This window comes from Cicer arietinum, chromosome 3 (assembly GCF_000331145.2).
Source record: "Cicer arietinum cultivar CDC Frontier isolate Library 1 chromosome 3, Cicar.CDCFrontier_v2.0, whole genome shotgun sequence".
NCBI classification, from domain to species: domain Eukaryota; kingdom Viridiplantae; phylum Streptophyta; class Magnoliopsida; order Fabales; family Fabaceae; genus Cicer; species Cicer arietinum.
In genome coordinates this window covers 70497578-70517163 of record NC_021162.2, presented here as the reverse complement: position 1 = coordinate 70517163, position 19586 = coordinate 70497578, and the positions used below count along the sequence as shown (strand labels likewise).

Below are 19586 nucleotides of genomic sequence, written 5' to 3'. Positions count from 1 at the left end.
AAAAAAATTAACATCCTCATCAATTAAGTATCATGTTATTGAACTATTAATAATCGACCCTAAATATAACCATATTTTTTATTCCGTTTTATTATCTCAATATATATATTTGAAAATGATACAACCATACTCTTTTATTTCATTTTGATATGAAGTGGATTTAATACACTGGTTGGAGTATCTTTGATGTGGCTGAAGAGATAATATATTGAGCAAGTTGAATACTGAGAAATTTTGTCTTAAACAAATAAATTTTTAAAGATAATGTTTTTTTAAGTCTTAAACCTATTTATATTTCATTATAATTATCTTATATTTGTCGTCTGTTTTTTAAGTTCATCTATTATGTATTATGATATATTCATTACAAAATTGATTAATGACTTGTGATATGTTCATAGTGATCATAAATTGTAGGACAAATTTTTTCAACAACAGGTGAAGTTTATATATATATATATATATATATATATATATATATATATAAACTTCTACTGTAAAAATAAAAAATAAAAAATAATTTTTAATTATCACAAGTAAAAATGCGATCTTCAAATAAATAAATAAATAGAACATTTTATATATATTTTTTAGAGTGAAGTATATTGGTGAGTTTTTTTAATAAATATATATATATATATATATATATATATAACCTATGGGTGAAATCTATTTGGTCCTGCTAAATTTTTGGATTTCTTTTAATCTATTTTGTGGGTTTATTTTCAAAATAATAAAACCCACGTAATATGAAATGAGTATTGGATTGTGTTGTTAACATTTTTTATATTAAATTTCTCTTTTTGGTGGCTTAGAGTGTCTTTAGATGAGAGTTAAAAAAACAAAATAATTTTAGATAAATACTTTTATTCAATTCTCTTTATTTATAATTATTTGTTTAGATAAAATTATTAAAACTAATCATTCTTAAAATTTGATCGATCAGTTTGATAAATTTTAAAAAATTTAAAAGTTTTAGAATAAAGTATATACATATAGACACGTAAGTGGTTCAAAATAAAAGCTTAACAAAAAAACTAAAATAATAATAATAAAAGTGAAATATTTTTAATAATTTTATAATTATAATCTATTAACATAAACTATTTTTATTGACTACATATAAATTAAAAACACATTTGTTACGATTATTGTTTAAATTTTAAAAAAAAAACATTTTTCAAATTTTCCATGTTTATTACAGTTTTAAAAAATCAGGGGAATTTAAAAACTACTTTAAAAAAATTGTTTTGAGTAACTTCTAACACAAATAGTTTCTCAATTTTTAAAAAATCTTCAACAAATAATATTTTCTAAATTATTAAATAAAAAAATCATTTAATTATTTATAAACATAAGCGTGTGACTAAATTAGTAATTTAACGCGAAACTAATACGTTTGACCATTTGACCGTCTTTGTTTATAACGTTGAAAGTTGATACAATGGCCATTGGCCATTCAGACTGAAGTCCCAATCATAAACAAACTAAATTGAAAACTGAGCTACTTGTAATCATGGACATAAAGATTTGTCTCTTCAAGATACAATCAATTTTAAAATAAAAATATTAACAAATATCTTTGTTAATGTCTCAAGAGTCTGAATGTATAAAAAGTATATTGAAATTTATATTATTCATATTTTTAAATTATAAAAAATGTGATTTTTAACTCAAATTATTTTTTATTTCCTTGCAATCTGAATTGTCAAATAACGAGATGTGTGTTACAAATCCCTATCATTCTTCTTGTAACTTTTTATGGCTTTCTATTTAATTGTCATGCTCAACCCAATTTCTAAATGTCATTAAGTCAAAATAATCACAACCAATCCCCAGTTAATTAAAAACTAAAAAAACACAACAACTCGCCCAAACATAGGAAAAAGAGCATCATAAGAAGCCACATATGTTTTACTAGCAAACCAGAACAACAATGGTTGTTTATTTAGTATTAAGCACTCAACCATAAAGCACTTGGATGTCATTAGCATCCTACATAACCTCTCAACAACAACACACAAGATAGTTGGACTATAGTCCAAATACATCAAACACATAATTTATTTCACACAATGATCACCATAAGCTAAACATTTAAGGTCTTGTATGCATGCAATTCAGTCTCCCCACAGTTGATGCACATAGACACCACTGCTTCTGAGACTTTTATAAATATCCATGCAACTTTGCTTGCTTGTCACAGCATTAGTTTTATCACCATCACTTTTTTCAGGACATCTAAGAAACAATTCATCAACAAAGCATATAGCTCCATTTTCAAATATATCATTTAAGAACTTGAGTTCAACTTCTCCAACATTCATCTTCAAGACAACAAAATCAGCATATTGCACAGTTTCTTTGAACCATGCAGGGAATTGAAACTCTTCCTCACCAACAAAAGGATCCAGCTCTTCATCTGTGACAGTACTACCATCCTCAACATGGACCGTACCAGCTAAACCAGGGTGATAAACAAAAGTGATACCTGGTCTCTTCATATAAGACAACATTATGGAAGTGTTGTAGTGAACAAAATACACATTGAAAGCTTTTTGATCAATTGGATATGAAGGCAAGAACCAGTCACTAACATTTGCATTCAAAAGCTCTCCTACTCCAATATCAATATAAACCAACCTCTTCCTAGTAGAAACATCTACAAACTTAGGCAAATAGGAAACCGGCATCACGGTAGACGGTTTATCAATCACAAGAGGTTCCATTAGATCTATGAGAGGTTTTGTGAAGGTTAAACTAGAACAATCAGCTGGTAAACTATGCTGATGGTGGTTGAAAGAAGTTGCATTTTCAGATCTTTTTTGGAAAACAACAAGGTTAAGTTCATCAATAGAATCAACATGGATAACACTAGAAGATCTCAACAATGATGAAACTGGTGTAGCTGATCTAATCAAATCATTTGGGTGTGAACTTTTGGCATCAACAAGAAGTGCACCAATTCCATTAGGCTTAAGAACACGCTCAACCTCAAGAACAAGCAAAGCAGGGACAGAAACCTTATCAAGATCCCTAGACAAAACGAAATCAAATGAAGAGTCTTGATAATCTAACTCATAAACGATCCTCTTCTGCTTGAGGGAGAAAAAATGGTGTCTGTAAACACCACTAACAGTTGAAAAACCCAACTGTTTCATTGCTTTAACAGCCATCGATGAACCTTCACCAACACAAAGGGTATTTGCTTCACAGTTCAAAAACTGCTTACCCATTAGCTCAGTTACAACTTTCACTGTCAAGTTAACATCTTTTTCACAATTCATGTAACCCCAAATACGATTATGAAACAAATAGGAACTAGGGTTTGAAGTGACGTTTTCCGAATCTGAAAAACAGTTGAAATTGGTTGCAAAGGGTACCAAATTTCCCAATTCGAAATCTGATAGAGAGTGAAGAAGAGCAACCATTGAAATGGTGGAAGCAAGCACGATTGTTCGAAGAAAAACTCGTCGAACAATTGATCCATTAAGGATCTGAAATTTCATGGTTTTTGTATCCATGAATTTTTCAAGTTTAGGTCTTTTTTGAGGTTTTTGTCAAAAAGACAAGAACTTTGAGGAACAAACTACAAAAGATTGCGTTTGAGAGAGAAATTTGAAAGCCAGAAAGGAGAAAGAGAGAAGAATTTAGCGAGTACAAAACCTGGATGATGTATGGTTTCCACCCACGAGGACAGCCATTGAAATTTGGAAGCTTAACCAGACTCTTGTTGGAACCCTTTTTTTCTCTGTTGATTCATACAAGTTTCTACTACTACCCATTTTTGATGGGTTGAAACCCATCATTGTGAATCTTCCAAAGATGTTACTTTTTCATTATCCAAATTCTGGGTTCATCAATGTGTTACAAAATTATTAGGGTTTTTTATTTTTGCTGGTAAAAGGGTGTGTAGATCTGAAAATAAATATGGGTATTGAAGGTTGAAGAAAGTTGAATGTGTTGAGTGAGTGTATCGATGTTGTGAATGAGAAAATATAGGACTCAAAATTGGTGAGTGATGAGTAGTAAATGACACTGTTTGGAGGGAATAGTTGACAGCTAAGGTGGGATCTCTTAGGTTACGTGGCGTCTTATCGAACCTTCTCAGTTATGTCCCTTTTCCCTTTTTTAAATTACCAACGATAAGGTTATGATTATTTAATAAGAGATAATGTCATCAAAAAGATTTTCAGAAAAGCTTTTAATAATACACTTATAGCATGTGTTTTAATTAATACTTTCATATTCCTCAACAACATCATAAAACACTTTCATCCGATCATATTCTATGCAGATTTTTTTTTTTTTACTTCTTACCTGTCTGTTTTTGTAACCAATAGGCTTGAATAAATGAGTTCCGATGTAAACAATTTATTCTTAATTAATTACTTGAACTTCAGTCACTTGATTTGTATTAATAGAGTTTAATTATTGTAATGCTGTTATAAATTACTTTTGTTGATCTTAAATGAAGTAAAAAATTGAATGTATTAAATGCTCTCAAATATTAATAACTATTTTCAACATTGTTCCATAAACGTCTTGCATTAATTCTCTTTTGAAAATTATTATTGCATTAATATTGTAAACAATAACTATAATAATTAGACATAAGTTAATAACTATGTCTTTAATATAAAATTAATAAAATTAAATATACTTAACAATTCAAACCAAATATACTATTATGTTAATTAAATATAAAAGTAGATATGTTTACTTTATGACTAAAATAGATTAAGTAGTTTAATTTATATTTTTACTTTAATTAAAAAATTGAACTTATTAATATTGATATTTATTTTTTAAATTAAAACTTATATACAAACATTTAATTACATAAGATAATTGTAAGAACTTTTTAAGATATGTATGTGTAAACTTTTTTAGATTAATCATATATACTAATTAAATCCAATCATGCAATGTGTGTTGTTATCCTATTTTAAAATAGTTTACATATGAAAAAAAAAAGTATGAGAACTTGTTTACAAAATACCGTTGTAATAACTTCCACTAGAGCTTGTAAGAAACAAAAAAAAAAAAAAAAAAACTATCACTAAAGAAAATGATTGATTTATTTTAAAATAGAAGAAGATAACATATCACATGTCTGTCAGAATGCAACTTTCTCATTGGCTGAAATCGTCGGTGCATTGTAATTTGTACGGGTTCATGCAACTTTCCCTTGAGATGGAGTTTTGTAATTCAAAAAATAACTTGGAGTTTAATTCTTTTTGATTATTTTCTATTTTAAATCAAACCTTACGATTTTCAGGGGCAACACGTCTTACTTATTTTGCTGCTCATTTGTTTTCCCTACTTTTCTTTGTCTTTTCTTCTCACGGTGCAACTTTTTAGCATCTCTTTCTCCACTGTTTCCATAAATTTTTTTGGGTCAACATTTGTTTAGGTACTTTAGCATCCACAATATAGTCATTTGAGTATTTAAGCCAATCTCATTCCTACGGTCACATTATTTTTTTTAATATAGTGCTTAATAAGTAATTAGCAGTTAAAATAATTTAGATGAAATATATCGTGCAGTTCTTTAAATTACATGGAAATTACGTATTAGTTTTATAATTTTTTAACAATTTGAATTTTTAATTTTTTTTAGTGTTAAACTCGTTTTTTATATTTGTAAATATTTACACTTATAATTTTAATTTTAAACCAATAAAATTCTTTAATTTTTTTTAATCTCATATAATTCTTCAAGAATTTTGATTACAATAATTTTAATAACATAAACCATCAATCAATATTTAGAAAAATAATTAAATAACAGAAAATTTAAGTGAGATATATATTAGAATTTTTGAAATTAAATGTAAAATTATCTTAATTCAGATTATGAAATCACATAGAAATTTATTATGTTATTTACTATATGACCGATAAAAAAATTCATAATAAAGTTTAAAAATCTACAATTAAAACTGATTGAAATAAGATTAAAACTAAAAATAATTCAGTATTGTAATATTTACAAACATAAAAAAAATAACTTACTAAAAAAAATTAAATGATCAATATAATTTTTTCATATAGTTTAAACTACTATCAAATATATTTTGGAAAAAATCTATAAAATACATTTCATTAATAATTCTTTATTATTATATATCAGCAATACTTTTATTTTAATACAATTTAATATGCATAACCCACAAAAGTAAAGAGATAAATGGTACTTCGATACCGAGACAAATTTACACCGGGGCAGCCCATAGCTGAGGCCCCTCCATCTTGCTCATAATTTTGTTTACCATGTATACAATGGCCAACATCAAATAATAAGAACTATAGAATCAATACGTGTCTTTCTCTCTCACTATATATATATATTGAATATATTAGAATTTTGAATTTATTTTTAATAAATTATCAAGATAAAAAGTTTTATACAATAACAATAATTTATGTGTAATTTTAAAAGTAATTAAAATTTAATTGTTATATACAGATAATGTAAAAAAATTTATATCGTTAGTCAATTTCAATCATGGACGTACTTTTAAAAGTAGTTATATTCAAAATAAAACTTTTTAATAATTTAACGGTTGTGATTGATTGATGATATATAAATTATTTACACCACAAACATATATAAATGAATCTTAATTTTTATAATTTTATTTTTATTTAATACTCATTTCGTCTCAAAATATAAAAATGATTAATAAAAATAAATTAATATATGCAGTTGAAAATTTAAACCAAACATATTCATTTTATTTAACCAATTTTTACTTTAAAATCAAATAGTTAATATATACTATAATATTTTCGACCTTGTTTCATATATTTCTAGATCCAACCTGCATCCATAGCAATGAACACCTGAAATTTTGATTCCATGAAAAGTATGCCTATTTGGTTTGGTGCTATATAGCCAAAGCTCTAACTATTGTCGAAGCTCTTAGTTCAAATATAGAAAAGCATGTTGAATCCTAAAGCGTTTTCATTTAAATATAATGAACCCTTGAAATTAAAGTGCTTCAAATGCTTCATACTTCAACCGATCTGAGATATAGCAAAATTTTGATGATTTAAAATATAAAAAATATAAAATAAAATAAAAATAAAAAGTTATTCTTTCAGTAGCATACAACAAATTTTCGTAAAGGACATTTTGGAAATACACAAAAAATATCAATTACACTCAACACAGTTTCTTTTCTTTGACCAAAATAAAATTTCTTAGTGTGAAATTATGAACTTTGGCTAATATTAAAAAAAAAAAAAAGAAAAAAAAAAAACTAGAGGGAGTTCTACACTGACGTGATTGCTTTGGTCTTTCGCCTATAATGGAAACTGGAAGGAGTACTACTGCATTATTGTATTGATTAATTACAACTGCTTTGGTGTTCGTTGTTTGTCACCATCAATGCAAACAATCTCAAATTAATTAAGGGCCAACAAATGCAAGCTTAAGAGAACAATGATTCACCTACCGCTATCCCAGGCATCTCAAAGATCCAGCAGGTCTATGGTGGACTGATTTTTTTTTTTTTTAAGATGACATGATCGTATTTATTCAATACTTGATATGCATGAGGACGCATGGACTCCTAATAAGTAGTTGATATCATAAAACAATAAAAATACTCAATCACATTTTGGCATATGCTCCACTGAGCAGGCAAAGGTTCACAGTGTAATCAATTAAAAACACTAGCCTCAACATTGACAGCACCAGCTCAATCCGAAGGCATTATGCAATACAAGTTGCTTATAGTATGCAAGTAAGAACGGTAAATAATGGCTTGTATGTATGCACTTCAAAAGTACTGATCACCAAGGACCAATTTCACATTATTCCTGTAATCACTAATTAGTAACAGCCGTTTTGTAATTACAGGAGACGGTTGAAGAGAACTCTCCCCCCCTTCCTCATAGTTCTATCAATGGCATGCTCATCCGTTAATAACTGAATATACAATAAGACCAGCTGGTTCATCTTCCACTTAAATCAAGATGTTAAAACTAAACCAACTGGATAAAAAAGATAAACAAACCATGAAAAAAAATGCTTAAAACTCCCTTAGATTAAGGTTTAGTTATTGTTTGTAACTAATATTGCTGATCTTGCTTGAAAGTGGAGGCTTCTCCTTGAGACTCGTAGCTAACAAGGTTTCGGAGTTGCTTGTCTGGCTCTCGGCAGTGCCAGGTCTCGCCCAGATTTTGATTTGCCCCTCCCGGCAGGATGTAAGTACAGATTCCTGGGTAAATATCAAGCTAGAAAGTGGCTCAGAATGCGCACGGTGAGCAACAAGAGGAGAGATTTTTGGAACATCCCGCATACTTGGAGCAGGTTGTAAGGTACCCAATGGGACGACATTGTCCCAATGGGATGACTGACTTCCAGTACTAAACGTCGGGGATCCAAAAGTTGGTGATCCACCGGGTGGATATCGCCTCAAGGGCACTACAATCTCGTCCATTTCCAGGTCCCATAGAAGCAATTGTGTATCCTGACCACCAAAACATCTTAGTTCCAAAATTCATGCAAAAGTAAAGAGCTTGGCACATATCAATAGACCAAAAAAAACTGGAAATTTTAGAACAAAGCCATTTTACAAAAGGAAACGATTCACAACATATAACTCCATATATTATCAGTCACTGGCAAACAGTTGAGCCCTTTCACCTCTCCCCCTCCAAATCCTTCATCCCAACATACCGTAGGGAATTAAAATTTCGGCTAAATCATGTTTTCGGTCTTTTAAGTTTGACTCATGTTATGGATTTTAAGTTTTTTTTTTCCAAATTGGTTCTTTAAGTCTCAAAACGTTCATGTAGTGGTCTTTTTTTTTTGAACTTCGGTTAAACTTTGTTAAAAATACTATTAGATGCTGACATGGCAAATCAAATTAATTAATTTTTAATTTATATAATAAAAAATAAATATAAAATACGATTCTTCATCTCCACCTTCCTCCTATCCAAACCCATAAACACATGATCCTTCATCTTCTTCCTCTCCAAACTCATAAAAACATCAACCTTCATCTGTTTCATCCTCTTCCCCTCCAAACCCATAAATCCCCAAATTGGAGTACAGAACATAACCCAATACAGGCCCTATGGTATGCTCTCCCTTGGCATGGATTCTCATTTTAGAGAGTTAAAATTGAAATTTAAAATGTTGATATATAAAAATTAAGGGAACATTTTCAACTTGTTGCATACAAAATTACAGAATATAAAAATTGTTCTTTAGATTTCTGGGTTTGGGGAGGAAGAATATGATAAAGAGGGGAAGAAGGTTGGTGTTTAAGTTTGAAGATGAACCCTAATTTTTTGGGGGGATTTTTATTTTTTATAAAAATTAATTAGTTAAACACTTTAATTTATTGATTAAGACATTGCCACATCAACATCTTACATTTTTTTTAATGAGTTTAACAAAAGTTCAAAAAAAAGACTACAACGTCTACGTTTTGAGACTTAAAGGAACAATTTAGGGAAAAAAATAAAAGACCAATCCGGAAAATAAGTCAAACTTAGAGGACCGCAGGCATTATATGAAACCTGAAAGCTGCTAAACCTTCATACTCAAACATCAAGACAGTAATAGTCTTCCTAATCAAATAGACTTTTACTTCGGTTTCCACAGTTGCTTACTAAATAAAGCAGGTAGTTGATATGTCCGATACTTAAAAACCAGGCAGAAGCATATTGAAAACTATGAATGAATCTGAATATTTCTCACTATACCACTCTATCAACACATTCGAAATCAGTCAATTTTCTTAAGCATTATTCAATCATAACCTAGTCAGTCTCAGACGCGGAGCACCGAACCCCAAAAATGGGCTACCAGAATCGCGGATACCGGGATGACCACTATTGCAAAGGCCAAAAAACAATATATATACACTGAATATAAAGTACAAAACACAAAATTCAAGAAAAACGAACGTGTGAAAGAGAAACAGAGGACGAAGATAACAAAGCTGAGAAACTGAATACACCATGCTGGCTGCAAAAAGGGTTAAGTGAAATAATAATAATAATAATTAGGTTAAGTGGGTGTTGGTCAAAAAGACCCCAAATACCCTTAATGAATAAATAAAAAATAAACTGCATTTTCCAGAAAACACAGGAATGGGTTGTAACGCGGGTCAGACCGCAACAGTGGTGCGCAATTCGCAGCAGCGAGCACGCACCCATTGAAGGTGTTTCCACGGCCGGTGGCATCACAGTAAGTCCGTCCACCGCACCGGGATTCCAGGATCGCAAGTGATCTTGCTGGGATCGACAACATAGATCATAACAAAAGCCAACAGGAAAAAAATCATTTGTAAAATTTGAAGCTGAGCAAAATGTACTCAAAGACGCAGAAAAGTTATAATGAAAATATTTGTCTGGGTACCTGACCAACAGAACCAAATCGATACATAATTGTCTCTCCATTGTCATTAGAATTTGGTGATGACCAATATGAATCAAAAGCCACTCCACTAACCTGATCACAGCATTTGACGTAAACTAAATCAAAACTATGGTAGGAAAATTTGCCAACGCAAAACAACCAAGCAACTTACCCATGAGTTATGTCCCTCACCCCATGCAACAACTTTGCGATCTTCCATGCTCCAAACTTGAACTAAATCATCTTCTCCTCCCGTCAAAATATATTTTCCATCCATGCTGCGCCAAAGCAGAGTTTTCGTGATGGTGTTGTTTTGTCAAAAGTATAAATAAATATTTCAAGAAAAAAAAAAAGATAATAACAAGCTTGTGTAAGATAAGTATCACTCTTTTAAAAGTTCTAGAGTGAAAGAAAAGGAAACAAATCTAAACATGCCTGATAAAATGACTAGAGTCAAACATATCTCACCTCCAAGCACAACATAATAAAGCACCATAATAACTTTTCCCGCCACATATAAGTTGTTCTTTTGCATAATCAAACACTCGCAGGTAACCTGGATGCAATGAGTAAAATAAATCCGAGATTCTGTTTTCTTTTTTGGGGCAAATAAAATATAATAGGTAGAAATAACACACGAGGACAGCAATGTGTAAAAGACATACCATCTCGTCCACCAGTTGCCATGTATACCCCATCAGCGGAGAAAGAAATATTGTTAATCGAACCCTGGCATATATGCCATCTGGCTATTGGATTACTCTGTAAAAGTCAATTTTTAGAAAAAAAATTATGATAGATTATATAATACAAAATAACTCACCAGAAACACAAACTCTACAGTTCATTTAATCCAAACAAATTATGCTTAAATGTGATACTTGCACAATCAATCGAATGACCAATGAGAAAGGCACAAAATTCAAGAAGAACTAGACAATTGTTATTAGTAGTAAATCTGAATTTAACTGCAGCACCATATAAAACTATAAGGCCAAAAAACATAGATAAGTAGCATTTCGGCATTTGTCAAGAAACCAAAAGATCACAAGACTCATACCTTGCTGTATCGTGCATGGGCAACAGAAAACTGAGTTTGATCTTTAATGATTGGGAATGAAGAATCACCGGCACCATCTTTATTCTGAACTAGGAAATAAAAGGTATATAATTTAGCGGCTCAATTCACTATAAAAATTCTCAAAATAAACCATAAAGCTATCTTCTCTCTTGACATCTGAGTCTTGCCTTTTCATATACGTACAAATTCCCATCAGCATGAGCAACAATAAAAGCACCATCACCTCCAGGCACCCAAGAAATACAAGTACAACGACTGTTTAAATCAAAATGCATCAATCAAGATAGATTCCAATTAGTGTTTTTGACATAATAACATTCCAATACATTAAAGTTCTACAGGGTAACCTGGCGAATTAAATAAATGTAACAATTTAGAGAAATGATTTGTAACTTTTCTACCACTCAATCTCAAGAATTATAACCACTGAAGTCAACGACATCAACATTCACATACTTTACACAGATAAAACCAGTTGAATTCCTATATACAAATTTAATTAAATTTCCCATTGACTAGAAACATCAAGTGCTCATATTTGGCTTGATTCTGAGCTTTTATCAAGCCTAAAAAGCTGCTGGATTAGATTGTCACCCCTATCCATAAGAAATTGTGTGATTTAAAAACAATAAATCCTCAGCAAGCATAGCCATTTTCATCAAAATGCTAATATACAATCAGAGCATTCATCTTGAAATTTATTTTTTGTATGAAATCTAAAAAAACCAGGGATGAACATGATTAAACTTGGAATATCAAAACCATAAATAGAAGATTTTGAAGGTTGTCCAACCACTTAAGGTTTCATCACAGTTTAAATGTCAAGGAGTGGTATGTATATATCTACGAGGCCAAATCATGGTTATCTATATCACAGAGAGCTTCCCGTCAAGGTAGGTATCTCCAAAACGTTTGGTAAAAAGTTGCTCACGTCTCAACAAGTTTTCACACAGTGTTATAGTATCCTTTTTAGCCTTCAGGATACTGCTCTCATAGAAACCTTAGGAAACAGAAAAGTTATGGAAGAATTTTAAAACTACCATTACAACCAACTATTTTACTCTTGAAATGGGCTCATTTGTGAAAACTATTATATATAACTTATAGCAAGCATACTCAGTTCATTATTAGACAAGAATAAATGAATAACCTATTCATTTTGATTACCGAGTGACGTCCAGGGTACAATAATTATCAGTCCAACCATCTGAGCATAACCCTAACAGACTATTTGTTCCTTATAATCTACTCTCAGAAACTAACACGACATGCTCAATCAAGAAACCTGAATCTAAAGAAAAAATGCTTGTATGCAATATTGATTCAATTCACATTTGCATGTAGAAATGTGTGTGTGTCAACCCTGCTCAACACTAATAGAAACCAGCACAACTTGCATATAGAAATATAACACCGCACAATTTAGGCCATGCAACAAACTGAGAAAACTAACACTTGTCACTCATAGTTGAAACATCACAACAGATGAGATCATTAAAACTTGCCTGCTGTTGAGAATACCATCTTTGTTGTAATGGTGGGCCCCAACAATCTTTTTACCAACATCCTGTAATTGTTGTCTCAGTGATACTGAGTAGACTGCAATAATAAAAACAGGAACAATAAATATATTTACAAACCTTGAATTCCCCAATTGAAATGAAAATTCAATTTAAATGTCAGTTAAGGCTTACTTACCATCGCCAGAGAACAAGCCTATGAGCAAATCATGGCCGTCCTTAGACTCCTGATCAAATGCGTGGCACACAGGATTCGCATTACTGAAGTGAATAGACTTTATGGGGTCCTACACACAACAAGAAACCTCCAATGAAGCAAAACCCAAAATACCTAGAACGCATCAAAACCGAACAAATATACCTTGTCTTGAGAATTCAAATCACTTATCAAAATTGCATCCCCAGCATTGAAGACCAAGTATGATCCTTTCCCATCAAAATTTGGATTAGCCACCGAACTACTCGAACTCGAGGCACCAGTCAAACCAATCCTACCATTTCCTCCATTGCTTTTGCTACTACCGTTTCCACCAACAAAACTAAGTGCCCGGCTTCCATTGCTTCCTCCTCCTAACAATCTAGCTGCGGCCGACCGTACCCCACTGCTAGCACTAAAACTTGAAGACGAAGCAGTCGGAGTTGAAGGCGCTGGCTTCTCCTTAAGATGTGCCAGTGTTACCTGGCCATTCAATCAAACCAACAATGTGCCCATATATTAATTTAATTTGCATTTTGACTCCATAAATAATAATAGAAAAGAAATAATTTTTTGAAAAAAAAGGCACTATAGAATTCGCCCTGGAAAAAACAATAAAAGTCTTGACGAAAACCGAATCTACGAAATAGTAACATAACACAATTAAATCACCTACAGAACTTAATGCAGAAAGTGAAATAGTTCTCCGACACTGTCAAAATCCACCGAAATCGAATTTAGAAGAGACAAATCACAAAAATAAAAATGAGTCAAAATCAGAAAGAAAGAAAAAAAAAAGAAGTATATCGTAAGAAAAACAAACCCTAGAAAAAAAAATCAAATATGAAGAAACACGATTCAATAAGATAAACTGTACATAAATAAATAAATATATGAAATTTAAACCAAATTAAAAAAATGAGGTTTAAAGAAAACCAGAGTAATGGTTTTGCCATGATTGAATTGAGGGAGACCAGAAGGGTGAGATTTCTCGAATTGAAGTTTATAACGGCCTTCAGGGGTTTTGAAATAGGTTTTCAAACCCGGTGACTGTGCAGGACCCGATGAAGAAGACGGCGTCATAATACCGTTTCCTGAATTCATCATCGTATTAACACGATCATCACAACAAAAATAACTATCTCCCTCTCCTTAACGTCGTTAGGGTTTTCAAAACTCTCAACAATGGCTTTCGATGCTTTTTCACGCTGCAGATCAAAATCAAAATGGGGAAGAAAAAATGAAATTACAATATATATAGTTGTTGGCATGAAAAGAAATTGTTATTGGGAAAATGGTTACCTTAGTCAACGAAATAGACGGCTACGATTTCTAATTGGAAATTAGTTGCTTTTTTTTCTCCTCCTTATCGAACTATCTCATCATTATTTTCGGGTTTCTTTTTTTTTTTTTTGTTTTGTTTTGTTTAGGGTCGTCTGAAAATATAGTGGAAGAAGATGGGAGCTAGAAAGTAGAAACGGAAAGGATTCAATGTAGTGCTCAATATCCTACGCTTTCGCTTTCATTGCTTTTGCTCTACATGCTGGGCTATTCAATACCCAAGCCCATGTAGTTGGATGTCAAAGGCCCAGATAAACCGGTAAATGGACTCAGGTAAGAACAGGCACGTATATAATCTAGGAAAATAGTTAACCATACCTCTTTAGTATAGCTGTTAAAAATTTTGTAGGTTAGATGGAATATGGATCCACTTTTTATTTTTTTTTTAAATAAATATAGACAAAAAAAATTTGATTTTTTCTAAAAAGTAAAATTTTTTGATAAAAAATAGTTTAAAAATTTTTTGATTAAAAAAAATGATTTAAAAAGGCTTTTTTTGGGAAAAAAAATGTTTACATCTTTTCTAACAAAAAATTATAGATTAACAAAGCATTAGGCTTATGAACCCCTCTCATTTAGACCTACAAAAAATAATAAAATAATAAATTGGGTTTTAAAAAATAATGAAATAATAAATTGAATTTTAAAAAATTATTTTAATAAGATTTAATATTAAAGAACTTTAGACTTTAAGAATTTATTGACGGCTCTATCTATGAAGTTGATAAGTATACCTGATATTTAAAGTTGATATGATAAAAATATTTTTTGGTATTGTTTAAAACCATTTTTTATAATGTAAATAGAGCTCATTTATAAAATTACATTTATTTATTTGAACATTATTAAAAAAATGTAAGGTATCTTAAATTTTTGTTGGTATATATAGTACACAATATCTTATGCAATAAAACTTTAAAATATCTAAAATTTTATCTTAAAAATATGTATATCATTAATTTAAGGTCAGGCTATATTTTCGTTTCCTACTTTTTGATATGTTGATAATGATCCAACTCAAAAATGAGCCTTAAAAAGTTACATTACATTAGCATTATATAACAATACCAAATTTTATTTAGATAAATGACTATGATGTGTAATTTTGAGATTTTCTGTATCTTTAGCTCTTTAAGTCCATTTAATTTGGTATTTATGTTGCAGTCTTTTTCCATGTTAGGCAATGAAAAATCAAAGTTAATTTTATTTTTGTTTCTTAGTATCTCCAAACCCTAACACTAAAAATATATAGCAGAATAGTCTAACAATTTGGTGTATACTTTGTTGAAAACTCTATGTAATCTCAAATGTTTAGGGTTGTTGTTCAAAGATGTTGTCCATAACTATAAGCGATACGAAAGATTTATATGTTGTATAAGGATTGGATGATGGAACTGAAATGGTTGTGGCAGTTGGATAAAATGGATGGGTGAAAGTGACATGGGGATGAATGATTAGAAGAATGAAAACACTAAATTGTTAGGCTCTTTTCTACAATAACCATAAAAACTAAAGTTTTAAGACAAACACCAGGAAGAATAAGATGAATCATCTAGAAAATATAATATTATTTTTTTATTAATTGATTTTCATAAAAGAAAACAATATATTTAATATAATATTATTTTTTATGAGAAAAATTTATGCTGTAAGAATGATATATCAGTCTAAAGTACGAAAGACTTTAAAATTTACTGATCACCTGCAAATAGATTTACATTTATCACACTCGAATACACTAACAAAGATCAAATTCACCATATTTAGATGCAATGTGTCTTTTTACCACTAAGTTAAACATTAGAGTAATTTAATATACTCTTCTAAGTAAATGCTAGCGATCCATGTGTCATAATCTCAAAGGTCCTAAAAAATCATTAAAAACATTAGTATTTAATAAGACACTTTTCAACTTACTATTTACTATTGGTTGAATTTTATAAAACTTACTAAATTGTGTGAATTCTATATAAATTTGATGAATATCATATAAATTTTAACTAACAATAAAAGGTGTGTTGAATAAGACAAAAAAGAAAAAAGATATGTTGAAACATATACATTAAAAAGTGTGTTATTAACCTTTAATTCTCTTGTTTACGGTAAAAGTGACCTCTTTATAGTATTTTTTTTTACTCAACCTTACTAATTAATTTTCAGAATAGTAGTATCATAAAATCATATTTACAATTTGCAGCTTTCTTTTCACTGTAAAAATAATTTTTATGATTGGTATTTTTCTTCATGTAAAAGTCTCTTCAGAAAACTCATATGGTACCTACCGTAAAAGCCATATTTGTGATTGATATTCAATATAAGTCATCCTGAATCTAACATAATGGATTTGGGTCTTGGAAGCTTCCACACTTTCTCAACCAACAGAAGCTCATACTTGGATTTAATATTATTTCTCTTGCACCTCAGTTGAGGTATGGGCTCTTGATCTTTTCTTTTAGATTGGGCAAATTTTACACTCTACCTAAACAAATACTCATATTCTTCAAACATTCTATCAAAATATCCATTTTATTTCTTTTACTTTTTCTTATTTAATCACTCAACTGTTTACCCTCAATTAAGTTTCTCCAGAATAATTACATTCTCATCCCATCATCGGTAAGAGAAAAAATTTTAGAACAGAAAAAAAAATTCATTTATTATTTTAAAAAATTTAGTAGTTAAGTTTTTCGAAACACAAACATAATATTTTGGAACTGAAACTTAGTTCAATTTTTATAGAATATATATATGTTCCAGAAAATTTAAACCACGAGTTTTTCGAAAATTTTAGAGCAAATTTTTATTAGAAATAACTGAATATAAAATTTAGGTTAATTATAGAGTAAAGGTATAATTGTGGGGAGTAAGGAATAGTTTTTTTCTTAGATTGGCAACAAATGCACTTCTTGGCCCATAGCAGCTTAAGTGCAATAGGAAAAAAAAATTGTGTATTCTTTAATTTTTATGTTTATGCCGTTTTTCTAACTATGATGATATTTTCCATAATGATTTAGATTGGAGAACCATGTTTCATACTAAAAAGGATACTCCTGATCATTTAATTAAAGTTTCACTTATAAGAACTAAGATAAACTGATACAACCAAATCTTGTATAAACCCTATCATTCAATTTATTATATATGAGCAAAATAATACATAGGCCTTTCTGACAATAACATAAACATGTATATTAATTTTCATTTGAACATTAATAACATGACTCTAGCTACTCTATATATATGATGCCATTGAAAAAGTTTTGAAAAATGACGTTGGGTTTCAAGATAAAGACCCAACTAAGTGAGTATCATTTTCGATTTTAAACTCCAAAAAATCATAAATGAGACTTATGGTTCGGTATATTGAAAATACACGATATTTTATAATGAAAAATTGGGTTTTTGACAAATAAAACAATTGATAAATAAAGAGACTATCTCATCTTTAAAAATTATATTTTATTTATTTGAAGTGATATGGAGACTAAAAGTGATTTTCCACATGAGTAGATTGGTGGGATCAAACGCCTCCAAAGAGGGGATTTAAGAGCCAAAAGGGTTGCTGAATTGTAAAATAAGTGTGAATGTGTGCCTCAAATCATAAAGTTAGTTATGTTTAAGAGTTGTTATAACTACCTTTGGTCAAGTTAGTTATGACAAGGTGGTTACAGTTAGTTAAGTAAATGCCTTTAAATACTATAGTTGTAAATGCATTGAGGTAATGTAGTGGCAGAAAAGTAATGTTGTTGTAATAGTGAGAGCTGGAAAACTAAGAGAGGCATATGCAATTCATGATTCATAGAAATTCAGAGAGAGAGATTAAAGGAAAAGAAAGAGAGATTGTGATGAAGACTAGTATTGCTGAGTTTCAATATTGATAGATATTAGGAGAACAATCTTGATGAGGCATTAATCTTGTAAATTCAAAGATTCATAGTGGATTAATCTTGTTTGCTTGTCCGTGACGTAGATCTCGTCAATTAAGACCGAACACGTAAATTCTTGGTGTTATTCTTCCCTTATTCTTCTTAAATTTTCGTTTGCATTGATAGAGAAAACTGGTTTTAAAAAACTGCAGAAAGGAAAACTGTTTTAGAAAACTACAGAAAACGGAGAATGATAATCAATCTCCGTTTTCTGGTTTTTTCTGGTTTTCTGAACATTATGCGTTTTCGTTTTTCTTCTGCAATTGTTTGTCTTCTATTTTTGTTAGTTAATCTTTGTTGCAGATCCCAACATTGTTTTAACAATAAGAGAGATCCCTATCATCTTTCTTGGCTTGTTAGTCGGTGCAAATCCAAGAAACGTAAAGACTTGAGAGTCGGTAGTGCAGAAAGTGAACTAGAGATTATCATTTTGGAGTAAAAATTTGTCAAAAGAGAAAAAGTTGTATTGTTGTGATATGCGCTCACATTTCTAATGAGGTGGGTATAAGGAAATGAGAAAATTCATTGGATAAAAAATCTTCTTCACGAGTTTTTGTTTGAGATAAAAAAATTAATATTTAAATGACATTCAGCTAATCAATAATATTACTTTGACATAAAACATTAATAGTTGACAACGTACAAAATACATACAAAGTTACTATTGATTTACAACAAAACGAGAAAAAAATAAAAAATCAAAATTATATTAAAACCCTGTCTTAAGTGTGTCCAATTCAAATGTCAAAATATATTTTCTTCAACAGAGCAATCACTTCCACAAAAAGCAAAAATTTCTGTAAAGCACGTTTCTTATATTTCAAGCATATGATCAAGAGGCCTTACCTCAACAATTTTTGGCAAATATCAAGTCAAAATTATTGCAGTGGTCCCTTCAACAATTCAAACCAAGTCTACCTTTCTCTAAGAGATAATGAAGTTCAAACAAAGTCTATAATGTCTTTCTATAAAAAAGAAAAATAAATATAATGTCTTGCTTTAAGAAAGAAAAATCAACTATTTGAAGGCCACTCCCCACCTTATACGAAATGCAACCTTTCACCAAACGTTTAATTATGAATCAATTTTTTTCCATTCACCCTCTCCACAAGAAGATACTATATAATACATATGT

At 30.2% G+C, this 19586-nt stretch overlaps 2 protein-coding genes across 3 annotated transcripts; both read right to left on the bottom strand.

Annotated features, from left to right (window-relative positions):
• Positions 1 to 1879: 1879 nt before the first annotated feature.
• Positions 1880 to 4014, bottom strand: LOC101492513 (uncharacterized). Its single transcript, XM_004493908.4, has one exon. The coding sequence runs from the start codon at positions 3522 to 3524 to the stop codon at positions 2121 to 2123; it is 1404 nt and encodes a 467-aa protein (XP_004493965.1). The 5' UTR covers positions 3525 to 4014; the 3' UTR covers positions 1880 to 2120.
• Positions 4015 to 7782: 3768 nt separating this feature from the next.
• LOC101493176 (uncharacterized) lies at positions 7783 to 14683 on the bottom strand. 2 transcript variants are annotated; one of them, XM_004493910.4, is made up of 13 exons: positions 14487 to 14683; positions 14121 to 14392; positions 13861 to 13896; positions 13350 to 13667; positions 13167 to 13275; positions 12974 to 13067; positions 11636 to 11723; positions 11448 to 11531; positions 11053 to 11149; positions 10856 to 10943; positions 10560 to 10665; positions 10388 to 10480; positions 7783 to 8483 (listed from the first exon to the last, which is right to left on the bottom strand). In XM_004493910.4, exons 2-13 carry the CDS (start codon positions 14289 to 14291, stop codon positions 8070 to 8072), a joined length of 1698 nt encoding a protein of 565 aa, XP_004493967.1. In that variant the 5' UTR covers positions 14292 to 14392; positions 14487 to 14683; the 3' UTR covers positions 7783 to 8069. The 2 variants fall into 2 exon arrangements, with proteins under 2 accessions (XP_004493967.1, XP_004493968.1); XM_004493911.4 differs by lacking the exon at positions 13861 to 13896.
• Positions 14684 to 19586: the final 4903 nt, after the last annotated feature.